Source organism: Polypterus senegalus, chromosome 8 (genome assembly GCF_016835505.1).
Source record: "Polypterus senegalus isolate Bchr_013 chromosome 8, ASM1683550v1, whole genome shotgun sequence".
NCBI classification, from domain to species: Eukaryota; Metazoa; Chordata; class Cladistia; order Polypteriformes; family Polypteridae; genus Polypterus; species Polypterus senegalus.
In genome coordinates, this window is record NC_053161.1 from 60,536,660 (window position 1) to 60,557,870 (window position 21,211).

The 21,211-nt window shown below is 37.0% G+C and overlaps 1 protein-coding gene across 1 annotated transcript in view; it reads right to left on the reverse strand.

Annotated features, from left to right (window-relative positions):
- The window catches only part of LOC120533973 (V-type proton ATPase subunit S1-like), a 65,208-nt gene extending 44,675 nt beyond the window's left edge, over positions 1-20,533 (reverse strand). The window contains exons 1-4 of the mRNA XM_039761144.1: positions 20,366-20,533; positions 15,706-15,832; positions 15,552-15,620; positions 11,923-12,116 (exon numbers count right to left, since the gene is read on the reverse strand). Of these exons, the coding sequence (XP_039617078.1) occupies positions 11,923-12,116; positions 15,552-15,620; positions 15,706-15,832; positions 20,366-20,469 (494 nt within the window). The 5' untranslated portion in view covers positions 20,470-20,533. The remainder of the gene's footprint in view (positions 1-11,922; positions 12,117-15,551; positions 15,621-15,705; positions 15,833-20,365) is intronic.
- Positions 20,534-21,211: the final 678 nt, after the last annotated feature.

The following is a 21,211-nucleotide window of genomic DNA, read 5'->3' on the forward strand; positions in this document are numbered from 1 at the left end:
TATTCATTAAGCAACTTTATCCTAATAAATATATTGTTCTTTCATTAACTCCATATTATCATTTTGTGTTGATTTCTAATTTTGTGCTTTAAATATTTTGAAGCTGAGAAAACTATTTGTCAATGTTAATAATTTCAAATTTCAGTTGATTCTGAAGAAATGGCTTATGATTTCTATTTAATTTCTAAATTAACAGTTTTCAGAGGAATTCTGTTTTTACCGTTTAGTTATTCATTTATTTTTACAGTACTAGGGTGTTGTACCGTGTTAGCCATTATTGATGTAATGAGAAGTCACGCAAAATGACCTTTTATTGGCTAACTAAAAAAATGACAATATGCAAGCTTTTGAGACAACTCAGTCCCTTTTCTTCAGGCAAGATACAAACCTTACTATATATTCTAGCAAATACATCTGCGATCTGGATTTCAGCATACATGAATTTAAACAACAGGCATAACTAATTTATATAGTACACGAGTAAGATCAAAAAGTCATGGCAATTAGTTTTCATGGTCTCACGCCCTTGCTTTATGCAGGCATTAACAATTTATACAACCTATTAAAGGGAAAGATATTATTTTCTTAATAAACAGAAAGACAAAATACACTTAATATGCTGTGCTATTTGAATACCAATGTATAATTCTGTATAGCAAAAAACAGTCAAATAAAGACTAGAAGTGGTTCAGTTGTTAATCCACAGCATGCTGAGAATTACTGAGAGACTGCAAATAAACTGGGAGACAAGTTAATTAAAACAAAACAAGCAATTACGAAGTCAGGATAGGCAAAATATCAGAAGCGGATATCGTAAGAAACTAGCAACCAAGAACCAAACAACAAGATGAGAAGTCAAAACCAACAACAAAGTTGAAACCACATCTCCTTGCATTTCAAAACAACTACACTAAAGACCTTTATGAAGGAGTTTTTAACCCCCAAGGGAAGGGCATACTTTAGACACCGGCATATGTACAGTATATCATAGGCACCCTCGACACTAGAAATACAACACTCGTAGTAATCATGTGATGGATCAAACAGGCATCATGTAAACAATGAAATACACGACAGGAAAAAATAAAAACTTTTTCAAAGATGAAATGAAACAAAATGTAAGATTCAGAAACATAATCTCAATAATAAAAAACTGCTACAAAGACCAGAATATATGCGAAGAACAAATTAATATCATATCAGAAAGACGTTATCAAGTAAGAGTGCGACAGGCAGAAACGAAATTTGTGATATCAATAGCTGTACTAATTAATGACAGACATATTTTGCAGAAATACTTTTAGACATCTTCTAAGAAGGTTAGTTTTAAACTCATAAATATCTGTAAATAAAGGGTTTACAGCATCATCTTTTACATAATTCTGTCAGAGATTTGATTAAAAGAAAATTTTAAAAATTCAGATTAAAACAAATCATGTGTTTTACATTTCATATTACTTCACCTCAAACACAGATTTTCTCTCTAAAATCCTACTACTGAAAACCTTTTTCTTTTCTGTGGGTTAAGCTCTATCTAAAAATCAGGTGAGTTTTGAAACATCTCATACATAAACGTAGTGCACAGTCTCCATCGTTATGCATTTCATTTCGCTTCACTTTCACACTGCTTATCCTGGTACCAGTCCAGGCAGAAGTGCAAATAGGGGAGTGTGGACCCACAAATAACCTCACTGCTCCCCATTGCTCTTCTTTCAAATGGGGGTGGTCTTAGGTATCCCGCTGACTAACATATCACTATGGGGCCAAAAAAACATTTTCTTGCATAACCACAACTAAGTAGCTTGATGTGTCCAGGGGATTCATATCCTCAGCAGCTTCTTCCAGCTCCTCCTAGGGCATTCCTAAATGTTCCCAGGCCAGTCGAGATTCATAATAATTCCAACTTGTCCTTAGCCGGAACAAAAATTGTTAAATTGTTGCTTAACGTTATGTATTTGCATAGAAAACAGCCAAAAAATCTCTTATCAAAAATTCTCACTTTTTACTAACAGCTTTCCATAGTCATGTGGTGAGATATTTGCATAAGAAATTAAGAAATGAAAGTAATTATTTACTGATTAACAGAGAAATAAAAAAAAAAAAAGCACATACAAATTAAAATGTCTTCTTACATCACAGAAGATATCTCGCTAGATCATATTTATGTTTTCAACAATGCACATTAAAGCAAAAAACTGAAAAAATGCAGCAAACCCCTTATTGACAGTATTGGGTATAAAGTGGCAATGCTGTGTGACTTGTAAGACATTTCCCATTTTATGTTTCAGTGTTTCCTAGAAACCTTTCTCCTTACATATAACAATGAAACAGTAACATCACCATGACTGCCAGATACTGTATGGCCAATGTTTGTAGCTCAAAACGGCCTAACCTCTGAAGGGCAATAACTGCACTGCTGTAGGAAATTAGTGACGGATTCCTGTTTTGCCCCATGATGTGAGAAGAAGAATTGATTGATTGATTGATGTTAATCAATCAGTTAATTAATTATCAGGTTTGCTTTTGGCAATGCCAGTAATTATTTAAATAACTTGGTAAGGCTCCCACTTTATTTTCCTTACTTTTCTTTGTATGAGAGGCTTCTGACCACTAAATTTACATCAAGGTAAATGAAACCCACTAATACAATTTATTGATAAACACACTGATTATAGAAATGTGATAACTGCATATACAGTATATCAACACAAAAGTCAGGACACAAGACAGATGAAAAAGACAAACATATAACACAGAAGAGGCTGGCTGTTTACTGACTATTTAGAGTTCTAGTTTATCATGGCACAGATGTTTTTATGATACCAAATCTTTAAGGATGGTACCCAATGATGTGTGTAGGTGAGTGCTGATGATCTGGGTTCAGGTGGATGAATCTTCTTGCATTGGTGAGCACTCTTAGCCTTTGTCATGGGGTGGCATGGTGTTTTCCTCAGCTCACTGATAAGCTCATTGCTGTGCATTCTGCAATTTCATATGGAATTGTCTTACTTTTTCTGACATAGGAGTGTGGGTTCTGAAGCTTCCTTCTTGAAATTATGGTTATTTCTCAGTCTTCTCAGTCAGTGAAATGGAGTTTGGTATCACAGAGTGGATCTTAGAGCTGGTTCAGGCCTTCAGGTCCAAGACTCTTAGCAGAGTAGTTTCCTGGCCAAAGTAATTCTATGAGCTTTATACCCTGCAGAGAATGGCTGGCTTATCACCCCAAAGAGAGCAAATTGTTAGCTCATCAGCTGACGAATCAATCATCAGCTTTCAGTCCCAAAATAGAGACAGAAGAAATGAATGCAGCAAGTTTTGAACGAAGGAGTAAGCTCTGGTGATTGGAGCAAAGTCACTCCCAGTTGTAGATCCAGTGCCTACTTATAGAGGCTTTATTTTCTTCATCATATCCAGCTAGAGTTCAGGTTTCATTTACAAGCCTAAAATGAACTTCCATCTGAGCACCGTTTTGTCTGAAAGAGTCCCCGCAGAGGTGTTAGCTCAACTCTGATTTACACCTTTGTTATCAGGGCTCGCCAGTTCAGCCATTCACTCTGGAATGCATGTGAGTGGGGCAGCTGAACTTCTGAATCCCTGTTAAATCTACTGTCTTAGCAGGCCTTGTGTGCCACTAAAGTCTGGTAAAATGGGTTATGCCCACTTCATCCTTCACTGCACCCTCACTGGAAACAAGCATTTATTTCTTTATTCCTTACCATAGTGTACCTTCACATACTCTCACTATTGACTTGCACCACACTCATTTGTACTTTATTTATGTACTGTATTCTTTATAGATCCTAAAACCTGGAACATTTTTCCAGCAGTATATGTTGGCTATTGTATTTACTTGACCCTGTTTCATTAGATCTGTGAAGCCTTATCATTAGAACTGTGCTGTGCTGAACACTTTTAGGACCCCCCAACTGTGAAGAACTGCTTCTCCATTGCCAAGGCGACCACAGGTTCACATCGCAGCAGCAGAGTGCCGCGGAAACAACTATGAGCCAATCGAGATCACGCTATATGCGCCTGTCACCGATGGGTGATGCATTATAAATGCAGGGAACAGTATAACTTAGCCACTGACCTGGCCACGACTATTCCCGTTTGCTGTGTCTGTGTATAGGAGAGTGGTAGCTCTCACTGCAATAAATAACCTTGCTGTTCCTGTTTCAAGCTGAATAAAGCTGGTTTTGCTAAAGTACTGAGACTCAGCCTTGTGTTTATGGGTGCAAGAAAGTGACTCATGCATCACAATGCTAATAAAGACTACCTGAATCTACTGCTTGAGGTAATGTTTAATGTTTATTGGTGTTCTAGTGCTGCCCACTGTGGCTGCAGGTTTTTGTCTTTTGTTTTTTATCTTAAGTGGACTCCTAACTCAATTAAGGAAGCCATTATATAGGAAGGAAGGGAGCCTTTATTGTCATTTTACCACTACAATAAAACTGTAAAAGCTACATCTGTAAACGGTGCAAGTACAACAAAAAATGACAAACAAATACTATAAAAAGCACACATCCTATGACAAATAAATACATACACCTAAATAAATAAGGGATGGAAAGTATTATCCACTAAAGTAATCATCGGACATACAGTGGAAAAAAAATACTCTTTTTTTATGTTTTATTATAATGATCTGGACATTACAAACAGTTTATACTATATTTTTACGGAATGAAGCAGGGATTTATATGTATTAGATGAGTAAGAATTCATTCTTCTTCCTTTTAAACATTCTTTTTTTGTTTTTTAATGTTCTGGTTATTTAGACAGTGTCCTACATGTGAGTATGGGAGGAAGTCTATGGGCTTAACTAAAGGTAAAACGGCAGGTCAGGGGTTGACGATGTGCACTAATGTCTCTTCTCCCTCCTCTGCAGAACCCCAGAATCGAAGACCAGCTAAAGCCTAACCAACTTCCACTTCCCTCTCCAGACCACACCTTCCCACTGACCACACTTTCGCTGGTGCCCTGCTGGACCCTCCTCTTCCTTCCCACTGCCTATAAAGCCAATCAATTGCCATCCCCAGTCAGTTCCATTTTGGACTCAATCTTTTGAGACTACTCTACAGAGCTATTGACTAATACTAATGACAATATACAGTGTGGATCTCCAAACCTTTTTCTTTTTTCGGTGTTCTCTTATACAACAGTTATTTACCAATAAGCACAAAAATGGGTAACACTGAAGTAGTTTCTCATTTGCACTGGTGTCTGCTCTGCCCAACATCAATGTTAGTTTTCAGATAAAATTAAGAAAGCAAACTCCAGAGAAAAAGTGTTTACAAATACAGAAGATCTAGTAACATGGCATAATTCCCTATAATTGTAAATATGACACTACTGCACTTTTCTAAATGCAAAATAAAAGGGAAAAAATGGATCAGCAAATTAGCCAATGAAATCAATTAACAGTAACAATGACTGACTGATTGAGAAACTGGGTGGAACAAAAGCCTGGGGGACCCCCAGGACTGAAGATTGAGAGCCATTGATATAGAGAACAAAAAGGGTGCATCTGTTAGTTATAATTTTTACCATCAGTAAGCATTTTTGTTTCAGGTTTTGATCTTTGACCCAGTCTTGCCCAGCTGTCAGCTCTGCTGGTTTGTTTATCAATAACCTACAAGGACACGAGAGCTGCTCACTGATCACATGCAGGGCTTCTGTAATTTACTGTGTATTTAATAAATGTAATCAACAACTATAATACCTTTTCTGTACTACATGACCCTGTTCACACTGAAATTCCAAGCCAGTATTGTCAGAATTATTTGGCTCTGGACAGCAATTTCAAAAGGCTCTATTTTTGGGGGTTAAGATATTTGGGTAGTGTGGATAAAAGGTGAAAACGGAGACTAATATCTGTTTGGTTTTTTTTTTGGCCAAAGAAGCGTTTCTCTGCGTGTTCTTTTTACATATTTACTTTAAGTGTTTGAATTTGTTTTATTTTCTATTTGGGGCTGATCCTTAATTTAGTGAAGCATGTTGATGTAGGGTTGCAAAAATTAAAGATGCACCCTGTATAGCATAAAAAAATAATGAACAAAATGAAATTGAAAATAGGAGCATTTAAATCAAATCAACACAAACACAAATTACTATAGAGGTAACGTCTTCCATATTTGTTGATATGTGCACAGATACTTCTCTTTCACATCTCTTTAACATTAATTCTTGATTCAGATTATAATTTATTCCTACTGTTAATGGAAAAAAAATGTTGACTATAATTAATCAATACTTTATTTTTATTGTGAAATTGGCATCCCTTGTAGTCAGCGCTTCTGCAAAGCATGCAAATGGCAATGCTGTGTCTGAGAGGTACAGAAAGTCCCAGTTCTTGTGGAAAGGGTATGGGAATGGCACTCTGCATAGAACGTTGCACGGAGTAAATTCTAAGAAAGTTTTCTTAAAAAAAGGCTGCCTGGGACCCTTATTGATAATGTTTGCTCAGCTCTTCTGAGAAAATTGTCCACATTTTAGTGAATATATGATTCTGTTTATGCCTGATGGATGCATGAGTGCTTATTTTATTAAAATAACAAGGTTCTAAATACTCAACTGTTAATAGTGACATAATCACATTATTTAAATTAATAAGAGCAGACAAGGCAGGGACTTTAGGAGGACTGCACTGTCATTTGAGTTAATAGAGAAGTAACATTAGATCATTCAAACAGTATTTCCAATATCTGGGATGCTCAAGAAGGACTGAAGTGTAAATAGCTGTATATTTTACTAATTGTGCTTGATTTTAAACACAATTTTTAAAACATTTTTATTAACATGATGGTGATATTAATGTTTTCTGCGTATTTCGTTCAGAAGATCAATGATCAACTCTGCGCAGCAATCAGGAGCCAACTAAACAGCGTCCACGCTGGCTGACAGTCCAAAGGATACAAAGCGTCTGTCTGCACGCCTCACTTCAGACTCTACAATCAGGCTAATGATTCCTAAAAATTGTATTTTTTTGCTTTATGTGTAATTGTTTCTTGGTTATATCCTTACCCTTTTTCTCACTGCTCACACCTTATTTTTCCAGTCATTTTTGTTCCTATATTATTGATGTTTGTATTTTATAATTGTAATTGGTCACTCACTGTAAAATCTTTGTTTTTTCATCCACATTTTACTTTTGTCCCAATAGTTTATTTTTATTATTGTTTGTTCTTTTCTGCTATGTTTGTTTATTGATGATTATTATTTTTATCTTCTTTCAAATATTTTCAGCCTTATTTTATGTGCCATGCATTACTATTTCTACATTTTAACAACCATGTTTTTTAGTATTTACAATTTCCAGTTCTTATATACTGAAAAGCCTACAGTAAAATGGAAATAAAAAATATTTAACTGTTTGTAATCTTATCGATCCCTCTTAAATGTGTGTTTAGTTTAAAATGGTAATATATATTACTAGGGAGCTTTGCCCAGTGCTTACTTCGCTCACTAATCCCCAGGCCTGCACCATGCACCTGCTACTTCACGTCTCTGCCGCTCACACTTTCACTTTCACCAAACAACAAATCTTTTAATTTTATTTAATAGACCTCTTCATTGGGAAGAAACACTACTATTCCCTAATGGCAACATGACTTAGACGCAAAACAAGTCTCTGACTTAAAGTTTAAATCCGAACAATATATTCAATCTGTTTTTTTGTTGTTCTGTTATTTCACCGAGTAATAATTTCTGCTTGTTTGCGCTAATGCGATCTTTAGTATAATTTTTTTTGAGTCTTTTGAATTTTAGTATTTTCTCTAACCTGCTCTACATGTGTATTGCGCCAACATTTTGGAACCTCTTTATGACGTTCTATTTTGTCATCTACTCTTTCCCTTTTATTTATGGCCCCGGGTGTAGTTAAATCTCTTGCTACAAAGTCTTGTCTCGCGAGACTTGAAAGTATCTTTCTGAAAAAGTCACGTCTCGTCCCAGGCTAAAAAGTCTCGTTTTGTACCAGGATTTTTTAATATAATAGATGTAATAATAGAACACTCTACAAGCAACGGTATCACGTTTTAAATAGTAGTGGGAGTTACATTATATAAAATGAACATTTAATATAATAATATATAGCATTATCTTGAATGTGGGAGTCTATGATTCTTACAATTAGATTGTGCTGTCCATTGATTTGTATATATTTTATGCATGAGGGAAGATATAAATGACAGCTCCACTTGGTGTTTTTTTTACCACTTGTATTAAAATGGCTCATGAAACGATAACGGTAAGGAATTCCACTTTAAAATTTCACAAGAGCATCAGAGTTTTTCACTCATTCATCTTTTCATTTGCACAAGATGGCAGCACACATACATGCAATGACTCCAGTAGTTCCCTGATGTTTGTGCACTCTAATTGTTATTTCAAGCATTTTTCTTATGATGGAAACTCAGCTGCTCATGTATGTATGTATTACTTATGACTATCAGACTCTGTTGAACTTTGGCACAAAATGCAAAAACCTGTTAGTCAGCTTACAGATGTGAACTTTAAACTCTGTTCTCTTCTTAAATCCCATGATGCAGCATTTAAATTTGGCAAGAAGAAGGCACTGAGAGCAGCCAGGAGCAGCTTCAAAGCTGACATCAAAACTGTAAAATGCAAAGAGAAAACTCTTTCCCCAACACCATAAAACCACAGGGCATGGGGCAACGCATTCAGGGAGTCGCAGACTATAACAGTGAAGTCTTCTGTGCAGCAACCCTTAATTGATGAGCTTTTCATCTTCTGTTCTGAATCAAACAACTCACAAATAGCAACACAAATAGCTCTTCCACATGACCAAGTTCTTAAGCTGTCTTTAAATGAACTGAGAAGATCTCCAGTGAGAAGGAACACTCACAAAGCTGCATGTACATTCTCTATCCAAGGCACTGATCAGGTGCTGGGCATATCTTATGCTATCTTCAGTATGCCCCCAGCTTGAGTTACAATGCCCACATGCTTTAAGACAACCACAGCCATCATTGTGTTTGAATGACTACCAGCTTGTGGCACCAGTCCCTACTATCATGACATTCTTGAAGCACTACATCATGGCACAGATCAAGTCCAGAATGCCTGAAACATTGGATTTGCACCTTTTTGACTAGCACAGAAGGACATATCACCCACAGATATTCATATAGCATTAACCTGCTTTTACAAAAGAAACGTGAGAATGCTAGTTATTGCCTTTAGCTCCTCATTCAATACCAACATCATGGAGCTAGCGGCAAAGCCCAGTGCGCTTGGACTGAACACCAACCGGTGTAATTGGATTAAGGACATCCTTACTGGTAGACTTCAGAATGTCAGGTTTGCTGAAGACACATGTAACTGTGTCATTTTGAACAACGGAGTACTTAAAGGCTGTATGCTAGGCCTATGGCTGATTTTCATGTTTACACATCATTGTGCTGCCAAACAGGAAACAAACTCCTTGGTCAGGTTTACTGATGACACAACAGAAGTGGGTCCTGACACCAAAAGCAACTAGAAAACTATGGAGAGCAGCATAAACATCTTACTGAATGATATAATAATGCCAACTTTATATGCAAACCTAAGAAGCTGATTGCGCACTTTAGGGGTCTTACAGAACATCGTGCAACAAAAAGAGGGTCCTAAACCTATGAGATAACAGCATCACGCAATTTATTAATGAACGTATAAACATAAATTTCCAATTAAAAAATAAAATTTGTGTAAAATATATTTTAAAAAGGCATATCTTAAAGTATGTTATAAAATACTATTATATTCTCCTTTGCATATAGATAGATAGATTACAATATACTTTCCAAATTAAAAAAATATACTTCTTAATATCCTTTAAAATAGTAGATACATTGTAGAAACTATTATATTTTTAAATATACTGTAAATACAATTTATATTGTTCTATGTAGTTTTGAGTTTATATTTTAAGATGTTATTTTTGTATATTGCAGTGTATTTTTGTAATATTTTAACTTGGTATTGATCCAGCTTGCCTGAATTTCAAAACGGCAACTCATAATTTGACTCAGAAGTGTGTATGGCCCACACCTGTCTGTATCCACTCCCGACAATTTCTAGTCATTCTCCTGATGAGACGGAGGATGGTGTTCTGGGGGATCTCCTTCCAGATCTGGATCAGGGCATCAATGACCTCCTGGACAGTGTGTGGCGCTACTTGGCGGTGTCGGATGCAGCGATACATAACTTCCCAGAGGTTCTCAGCTGGCTTCAGGTCTGGGAAATGTGTGGGTCAGACAATGGCATCAATGTTTTCAGTATCCAGGAACTGTCTGCACACTCTGGCCACATGAGGCCGGTCATTGTCCTGCACCAGGGGGAACCCAGGGCCTATCGCACCAGCAGTCTGAAAATGGCTCTGATGATTTCATCCTAGTACCTAACAGCAGTTAGGGTACCGTTGCATAGGACATGGAGATCTGTGCCTCCCTAGACCATCACTGACCCACAGCCAAACCAGTCATGCTGGATGATGTTTCAGGCTGCATAACGTTTACCTTAGCATCTCCAGGCTCTCTCACATCTGTCACATGTGCTCAGTGTGAACCTGCTCTCATCTGTGAAGAGAACAGGACGCCAATGGCAGAGCTACCAATTGTGATATTCTCTGCTGAATTGCAATTGAGTTGAATGGTGAGTAAAGGTCCATCATAAAGTCTGTTTCTGACAATTTCGCCAGAAACATGCACACCTGTAGCCTGCTGGAGGCCATTTTGTAGGACTCTGGCACTGTGCCTCCTATTCCTCCTCACACAAAAGGAGAAGATACCAGTCCTGCTGTTGGGTTGATGCCTTTCTACAGCCCTGTCCAGCTTCCTTGTGTAACGGCCGATCTCCTGGTATCTCCTCCATGCTGTTCAGACTGTGCTGAGAGACACAGCAAACCTTGTGACTGTATGTATGATTGTGCCATCCTGAAGGAGCTAGACTACCTGTAAAACCTTAATTGGATTCAGGCAATGTCTCGCTCTACCAGTAGTGACAAGGACACTAGCAAAACACAAAACTAGAGTACAATTAGTTAAAAAGGATAAGGAGAGAGCAATTTTCTGTGGCCACCAACTTAAAAACCATTCCCATTTAGGCGGTGGTCTTGCTGTTGCCTCTCCAGTGCACCTGTTGTCACTTTCATCTGCACAAAAGCAGGTGAAATTGATTCACAACCACATGTGCTTCCTAACCAGACAAATTGTAATCCCTGAAGCTTAACTTACTTGGTGTTAGACTGTGATGATTAAGTGTTCCCTTACTTTTTTTGACCAGTAACTCAAAGATATGTCCAAAGATATTTGCCTGGGATACAATCATAGAATGGCAAAATTAGACAGTCAATTGTATTTGATGTGGAAACAGGTTATCATCTGTAAGAAAAATAGCTCTCTTCACAAGAAGGAGTGAATATGAGTGCTAATAAGCATTTACACTAATTACTTAAAACGAATTTACAGGGTAAACAAGGGCACAATTCAAAGTAGTAACGTACGGCATAAGAGCATTCAACACAGGTCTGTGCTACGGGAGCAGATTGATATAAATACAGCAGAAAATGATAGCAATGTTCAAGATGTGCCTTATTTGCTTTCCTTAAAGGTATACATTAAGTATACTTAATATTTTGCACACGATTCCCTCATGTTAGTGTATCTTTGTTCAACTATCTTATTTTAGTATGATTGTCAGTTGTGTTCTGAAATATAAAATCTCAGAAATGAAAAAATGGCTGTGAATCTGGAGGAAGGGTGTCATATTTTGTTCATTAATAGCCACAATCTTGTGGTTAATACTTAACAAAGACATTGTTTATGCTTTTATGTCACCTATTGTTGCATTTAAAAACAGCATTTGTCAGCACCACATATCAAATTATGTGTGGGTACCTATTAACAAGTGAAGCTTTACCTCCCAGTAGCTGGCAGCTTGACGATGAACAAGCTGGGTTTGGTTAAATTCGCTTCAAGGGTCTTAACAGGAAATTGCTCCACGTTAAAGATTTGCCATTCAGCTTTTTCTTGCAAATACTGAGGTAGTTTTGCTGCAGCCCTCCAGTTTACAGCTGGTAAAATCAGGTGTGAAGCAGATGACTCAATCTCCTTCTGTGAACGGAAAACAAAAGAAATGTCACTGGCAAAAGGTGACATGCTTGAGCAAGGAGTCTTTAGCAGACAGAATTACTAAAACACACAGTGTGTTTCTGTGCTGCATTTGAAGTCTAAACATAAGATAACTTTTTCAAATCCACTTAGGTTAAGGGTTGTGAGCTTTTATTGTGACCCCTCAGAAAAAAAACTGTATTAGCTAAGCCATTGTGAAATTTGGTTATCTTGAAAATTGAACTGAAAACAATGATGAAAGATATTTGTAAAATAAAAAGGACACTTTACACATTATTTAAAAGAATAAGATAGCAGAAAATGATAACAGAAAAAACAAAGCTATATTATCATAACACTATAAGAGTTAAAAACATTAATACTGAAGATGGATGAGACAGAAAAGTTGTCAATTTATGTTTAAAAGAACATTCAGATAAAGAGTTCCAAGACACTAAGTGACGTGTTACTCCAGGAAGATTGTTTGGTCTGCAGGACCATTGCATGTACTGTACTTAATGAGGGGAGCAAGATGTGATGGAGTTAGTTTATAAAACTCTGAAAGTAATGAGAACAAGTTTATATTCGATATTTGAAGAACCAGGCAGCCAGTGCAAATGGTAAAGAACGAGAGTGGTGTGTTCTGAGTGTGTGAGAACTCTAAGAAGCACATTTTAGTGTATTTAAACAGGGAGTTACGATAGTCAGGATGAGAAATAATGAAAGAATGCTCAACTGTTTCTGCATCTTACTGTTAGATTACCAGTAAAGCTAAGCACTATTGAGAAGATGATAATACGTTTTTTGGTAAGTGAGCCTATGTGAGACTCAGTGGTAAGTGATGAGTCAAAATGGATACTTAAATTAGACACAACTTCTGCAGGCTGAAACAGTACACCTATGGTATTAATGATGAAGACTGAAATCTGGAAGGCTAATGACATCCAGTTTAATAAAATGAATTAATTAATGTTTAATTAAGAAATATCAATGTTTTAAAATTCTTGTAAGAAAATTAAAAATACACCATGCTATAAGACTATAATAGAGGATTTCTTGGTGCATCTATTAGTCAGTTACTGCTCTTGTAACAAGACCTTGACAGGCTTAAGAAGCACTATGACAAGACATATAACCCATCTATTATAACATTACACCCTGCGATGGACTGCCGTCCTGTCCAGGGTTTGCTCCTGCCTTGAGCCCTATGCTACTTGGGATAGGCTCCAGCAGACCCCTGAGACCCTGATCTAGACTTATTGGGTTAAAAAATGACTGACTGACTCTTAGAACATTAGAACAATGCTGACAAGGACAGAACATTCAGCCTAACAAGGTCTTCTGTCCCATTCATCTTGATTGTCCAAAATAACATCAAGTGAAGAGTTAAAGGTCCATAAAGTAGAACTATCCAACAAACTATTTGATTATTTATTCCATGTCTTTAGAGTAAAATGTGTGAAGAAAAACATTCTAACATTTGCCCATAATTTGTCCTTAACAAGTTTATAACCATGTCTCTGTTTTTTATTTTAAAGTAACAGCAGTTATCCACTTTACAAATTCTTTTTATAATTTTGAGCATTTCAATCATGTCATCTATTAATTTCAGTTTGTTTAAATTGAAGAGGTTCAACTCCTTCAATCTCTCCTCATAGCTCACTTCATAACCAAACGTTTGTAGACATCTGACCATCACACCTACGGTATATAAGCTTGTTGGGCCTCCCATTGCAAAACCATTGGTATTAAAATTAAGTTCCCCTGCTTTGCAACAGTAGCAGCCTCCACTCTTCTGGGAAGGCTTTCTACCAGATTTTGGAGTGTATCTATGGGAATTTATACCCATTCAGCTGAAACAGCATTTGTGAGGTCAGGTACTAATGTTGGATGAGAAGAGCTGGCTTGCAATGAGTATTTCAATTCATCCCAAAGGTGTTTAACAGGGTTGAGGTCAGGGCTCTTGTGCAGGATGTTCAAGTCCATCCACGCCAAACTGTCTTCATAGACATGGATTTGTGTACAAGGGAACAGAAAAGGTTCTTCTCCAAACTGTTGCCACAAAGTAGGAAGAGCAGAATTGTCTAAAATGTTGTTGTATTCTATAGCATTAGCAATACCCTTCACTGGAACCCAATTGAATAACCCTAATCCTGAAAACCAGGCCATTATTCTTCCTCCACCAAGCTTTACAGTAGGCACTAAGCAGTCCAGAAGGTGGTCTTTACCCAGCAGCCACCAAACCCAGATTCGTCCATCAGACTGCAAGATAGTGAAGTGTGATTCATCACTTCAGAGAACACATTTCCACTGTTCCAGAGTCCAATGGCTTTTGACCACACATGGTATTGCACATAGTGATCTTAAGCTGTTTGTGGCCAAGGAAACCCATTTCATGAAGCTTCCAATGTGCAGTTCTTGTACTGATGTTACTTCCAGAGGCAGTTTGATACTCTGTTCGGAAAGATGCAACAGAGGACAGACGGTTTTTACGCATGCAGTTCAGCACTCTGCATCTTTACTCTGTGAGTTTGCATGGTCTACGACTTTGAGGCTGAGCTGTTGCTGCTCCCACACTCTTAAAAATAAAGGTGCCAGAGTGGTTCTTCAGAGAGTTGCCACAGGGGAATCCATTTTTGTTCCCAAATAACCCATCCACATCATAGTTCCAGGAAGAACATTTATTTATTTGGATCCATAACAGGATCTATAGAGGAAATAACCATGAAAAGTTTTGTGAATTTGTGAAATACAGATAGATCATGATTTGAAAAGGACAGCTGCTTACAGGTTAAGTCTATGTTTTCTTAATCTGTTAGTGTCCTACTAGGTATCTATGAGGAACCACGCAACCTAGTAAAGAACCATACAGTGCTATTAATGAACCAGTATTTTGCAAGAGTGTAGACTCTTCTTCTTCATAATAATAGCACTTATGGTTGATCAAGGCAGATGTGGAGAAGGTCGCACCCTAAGACAATGTCATGTTTAAAGTCACTGAGCTCTTCAGTATGACCCAATCTAGTGCCAATGTTTGACAATCGAGATTGCATGGGAAGATGCTTGATTTTATGAATACCTTTCAATCTGGAAATCAGCCCAGTCACTGTAATATGGACTTAAAAATTGAACATAGTGCTTCAGATCAGGCCTAACCAGTGTGTTATATAGCTTAAGCATAAACTCCCTTGACTTGCACTCTACAACTTGCTTTTATCCTTAAACTTCATCTGCATTGTTCTACATACTGTACAGCAGTTTTATGTGACTAGCAGATGCACTACAGCAAGTCCTTAACACTCGTGGTCTAAAGTGTTACCCCATAGTCAATGACAAAGTTGACTTCTTGTCTAAATAATAACCAGTAAAACCCCCTAAGATTTCTTGAATTGTGTGCCATGTTGCATTGCCCATAATGTGCTAAAGGGAGATACTTGCCTGTAAGTTCTGAAATGGTCCTGCATTTCCCTCATGTGTGGCATAGCTGTTAAAATCATCAAGACTTAGCTGTAAAATGAAGAACAAGCAAATATCAGAGTCATTCTAACAGTCCAAGAAGATAATAGGCGGCTTTCATGCCATTTGATTGGACCTGATCTTGGAGAAAGAGCACAATATTCCTGTTATTCTGTTTAAAAAGCGGCTGCAAAACATCTTTCAGCTCATCTTCTGTGGTAATGTGGCCTTCATAAGTGTAGGCTTGGTGTTGCCAGACAGAACTGAAAGAAACAAATTACACATAAAAGAGAATTATTTTGTAAGTAAGCAGTACAAAAAATGTAAAGCAATGCAACTGTATTTTGCAAAAATACAATTTAAATAGCTTTCTGAACAAGAAAAAATAAAAATGCATTGGCCAAGATCTTTATGAAATAATTCATGTAATAGTGATTTGTGTATCCAAAGTATATTGTGCACTGCATACTGCATAAATAACGATGAGTTTAGTGTGCATTGGATTAAGTAATTTAAGAAAATTAGGCGAAGGGTTAGAGCAAAGCAAGTTGTAGAAGGATGAGGTTAACTGTGGATAGCTCATCTTACATGCCATATTTTCTAAGAGCTAATTATTCAATACAATGAATATGTTTATGGTTTTGTGGGGATTAGAAATGAAAACCTATAGTAAGGTAAGAAATAAGCAAGTTGTAAGTAAGGGTGTGTTTCATATCATGCATGATGATACTTTAAGCATTCCAATCACAATTGGATGCCTGATCAAAGCATAAAACTATCATTATTATTTTGAACATTTGGGTGAAAGCTTAAGTGGAACTGATGAACCTTTCTGTGAAGGAGGCACCTAGAGGTAAGTCGGGCAGGATGAACATAATTTTAAAATGCCAGACTGTGACATTATAAAAGATTCTGAGAAAATATTGCAATGAAATATGGAAATCCTCTACTAGGAATTTGGAAACAAGGAAGAACATGACTTTATATAATTTATGATTCTCAAAGTAGTTGGGCCAATAAAAGGAGTCATTTTGCTTAGCTTTTCTCTACAAAGTAGGTAAATAAATCATAAATCTCTCTCACCGTAATATATATATATATATATATATATATATATATATATATATATAAATATATACAATATAAAATATACATAAACACAATATATAATTATATATATATACACAATATACAGTATAATGTAAACATAGATGTACTGTATATATTGTACATATATATTGCACTCAATGTGTAATGCTATATTCATTGTCTTGTTTTCTGTGCTGTTATAATGATACTCTCATCAGTAGTTTGTGAGAGACATTCAAATATGGATTTCATTGTAGTTTATTCTCATGACAAGAAACTTGAACTTGACCTTTGTTAGCAGTGCCATAGCTGTCAAGTTAAAGCTTTTTAAAGCACAGAGGTTGAGATCATGTTCATGTAATGCTTGACCTTCCCTTGTCAGCTTAATTACCATATAAAGACATTACGAGAATCATTCTTTGGAAGCCACAAAATCTTTCAGCTAATGTACACTGGAAGATTTTTTTATTTGTATTCAAAAAAAAATATGAACACATTGTTACAAGTTTTTTTGCATCATTTTGTCCAGTTCCTCCTGACTAACTCGTAGAAGAAAATCCCCATATATGTTAAACCATTCAACTTGTCTTAATGTCTAGTTATGCGAGACACCAAGCTTTTTGGGTTAGGTTTAGGGTCCATCCTATTTTTGGCACTCTAAACCTGAAAACCCATCATTTGCAGGCCAATTTAGATTATATTTTGTACAGGGAGTTACACCCTTAGGATAAAAAGTAAAGCAATAGGTGTCTTCAACATGGTCAGAAGGATCTGAAGTTATGCATAACACATCAACCAACCCCAACTGTTAAGCCCCTAAGAGGGGTCATAGTTGAACTTCCTTTCCAAAATCCTTGAAAAAAATGGGAATCAGTAACAAGAGGCATGTGGAGTGTTCATTTTATGCTTTTCCAAGGTTGATGATCATGAATATGATAATATTTTTAATATTTGATTCTTTAATGGCCTGTGACCCTGTAGTTAGGGCATAGCAGGTTGAATAATGGATGGATGGATGGATTCTTTAATGGTAGTCCTCTAAGAAGGTTAAAAAAATTACAAACTTCAAACATTTGTATGTGAGGGGTATCATTTTACACAATTTCAAAGCCATTGATTACAAACATCAATGTTATTTTTGATTGATGATCCTTTACTAGGGATCTAGCCCTCTATGGACCTCTATCAGAGGGTGAAAAATGACAGGTTTCTAATAGAATCAAGAATATTTAGACTTTAAACATTTATTTTGAAGCACGTATTTTAATATCTCAAATATCTGAGGCAACTATTCTTATTAATTACGTACTTCTACCTCATCATCATTCCATTTCTTATGAGCACTCTGAATTAGGGCGACTTACGTAAATTTAGACTTTTCTTTATTTTATTTGATATCCATTTGTTATCGAACAAGCATAATGGAATTCTGTATCATGGAGGGGTTGGACAGAGTGTAATTGTGTTGAAGAGCCGACTCACACCCACAAACCAACACACACTCATAGTGGCTGATATAGTACCACCGACTTACTGAATTTGCCCGTCTTTGGTAGGGTAGAAGGAAAACCTGAGCACCTGCAGTAACAATAGTGCAGACTCAGGGCTAATGTGCAATCTCCATGGAGGTAGTGGCTTGATAATAAGGTCCTAGGTGTGTTAAGCAGCAGCACTAACCACTGCACCATCTTGATAACCTTTAACTAGAGCATATGAAGTGGAGGTGACAGACTCCAGAGTACAAACATAAGAATTAGCAGGTCCCATGGATGTATAATTAGGTGTGTAAGGAGACTCCTTTTAGGATCACAATTACACTGAAATGAAAACCTGTTGATGTTCAGGTGCCTCTTGAAAGTACATGTATTGATAAAGTATCATGGGATATCTTAGACATCTTTCTGCATCTTGACTTTTGTCCTGGATATTAGAAGCAACAGTGGAAAAAATCAGTTTTATTTGAGTTGACCTTTTCATCTATTCTTGGTCTCTAGTTTAAATTTTGCTCTCCATTAAATGTGAGGTTTTGTACTTTCTAATCACTTGTGTTCAACGTATTATGGTTTTCTTTGTAAGTCACCTTGGATGAATATGTCTGGTAATAATGAATGATTAAACAAACACAATAATGCCAGAAGATCTATACTGTCCCCTGGATTAACGTTTAATTTATTGTCTACCGTTCTATGAAGATTCACACTGCTTGGGCCTTAAAACTCTTCTTAAAACCCTGTAACTCATCTAATAATTCAATCAACTTCTGGCAGTATGTGGAAATATAGTCAATACAAGATTTTAAATTTAAAGTACCTCTCTGGGCACTGCTGCTTCATGACACCACCAGAGATCAGGGTGTCAGTCTGGTCTCTGTCTGTGTTCAAACTGCTCCGTTTCCCTTTCTCTACATTTTTTTTTCATATATCAAAAAATGCAAGTTAATGTCTAAATTGTGTGTGGGAGTGATTGTGCCATGCAATGAATCACATCAGGGTTAGGAGCCTGCCTAGTGTGTGATACTTCTCAAAGCTCTGTGGTGTAAAAAGACAGTAAATCAATGATTCAATTTTTAAAATCACAGACAAGAAACAGAAGTAAAGTAATCTGGGAAAGATAAACTTTAAACTTGAGTACAATTTGAAAACATTTTTTGCAATTTTAGATTGTGTTGTACTTTCAAAGCAACTTTTATCCCATTGTAAGACTCAAGAGTTAATAATTACCTCCATAGTAGGCTGCTTGCAACAGCTTCTCCTAGGACACAAGGCACATTAACCTGCCTGAAACAGCTAAAATCCACTTGGAACCGGACTGACTCTACTGTTACCAAAACAGACAGAGCAGAGATTTCCCCAACAGAAAGTAGACAGAGCTGTTGTGAAAACATAGTGTTTTCTATTTGGACCTGGCCACACATTTAAAGGTAAATGCTGTGATGTTTCAGTATTAATGCATCTTAAGCTAACTTTAATCTAATACCCCCTGCATTTACAGAGATAACAAAGTCCTTACAGCAGCTATTAAACTAAACATTTTCATCTATCCATCAATTTTAAAACATATTGAATCTAATTACATGGTCAAGAAGGGCCAGAGTATCTCTTTAGCGTGCAAGGAAGGAGACATTCTTCTGCGGTGCTAGGTCACTGCAGACAGGTCCATGTGCTGCTCTGTACATTTATGACTGCAAGTCCTACATTTCAAGCACTATGTGATGAATTAACATCCTTCCCATAGCTGGTTATGGCCTTTACCGGGTGCTAAAGCAGCCCAGAATTGAAATAAGATGGTTTAATAAATAGACAAATGGATGGATAAATGGATAAAGAAGCTGCATATCTTTAACTATATATACAGCTTGTTAGACATACCAAGAGAATGTAAATATCTCTGTCTGTCTATCTATCTATCTTACCTAGAGAATATCTATCTATCTATCTATCTATCTATCTATCTATCTATCTATCTATCTATCTGTGTAATGCACATGTACTTTATTAAGGCTGTACCCTGCCACACACATTGAAATCATCTCAGAATGGACGGCTTTTTTTCAGTTCGTATTCATGCATTTGTTTGATGCTGTCATGAATCTGCCTCAAATAACACAGGAATAACTAGATAGCTCTCCTCCGAGCTTACTTTCACCGAGTTTTCTAACCCTTTCCCACTAACACTGCATTCTCCTTAAGCAGTTAGCCTAAACTCACCTTTCCAAGGACCAGATTAGAAGAGGAATTTGCTCCACGGCACATGACGCCTTCCAAAAGTTGGTTCCAAAAACACAGATAAAGATTGCCTTCCACATTCTCATTTGGTACCTCTCCGAACAGCAACTGTTAAACTTTTGTGGCAGGACATGACAAAGTCTGCAGGCTTTCTTGATTTATAAGAGGAGACCCGCTGTACTGGTTTTATGTTCAGGGCTTACTGTAAACAAGCAGCTTTTGACCTTTTGTGAACGAAACCAGTTGTTGCCTGCTCGGCTGTTCAATGCTATCAACTTGAAAATCTGCATTAAAAAGCTAAGCATTATAACTCTTACAGTCCAAAAATGTGTTTTGGAATGACACGTGTATCTCAGGTAAGGACAATAATTTTAAGTATCAGGTGAAATATTAATCCATCCATCCATTATCCAACCCGCTATATCCTAACTACATGGTCACGGGGGCCTGCTGCTGGAGCCAATCCCAGCCAACACAGGGCGTAAGGCAGGAAACAAACCCTAGGCAGGGTGTCAGCCCACCACAGGGCACACACACACACACACTAAGCACAGCTTAGGATCTCCAATGCACCTAACCTGCATGTCTTTGGACTGTGGGAGGAAACCCATGCAGACACGGGGAGAACATGCAAACTCCACGTAGGGAGGACCCGGAAAGTGAACCTGGGTCTCCTAACTGCGAGGCAGCAGCGCTGCCCACTGTGCCACCGTGCCACCCTTGAAATATTAATATTCTTGTTTATCTTTTCAGAGCACACTTTATTTTGGCTGGTTTAATGCAATGTTGAAAGTGACAGTGATTTAACAATAATAATTTTAAGAAGCT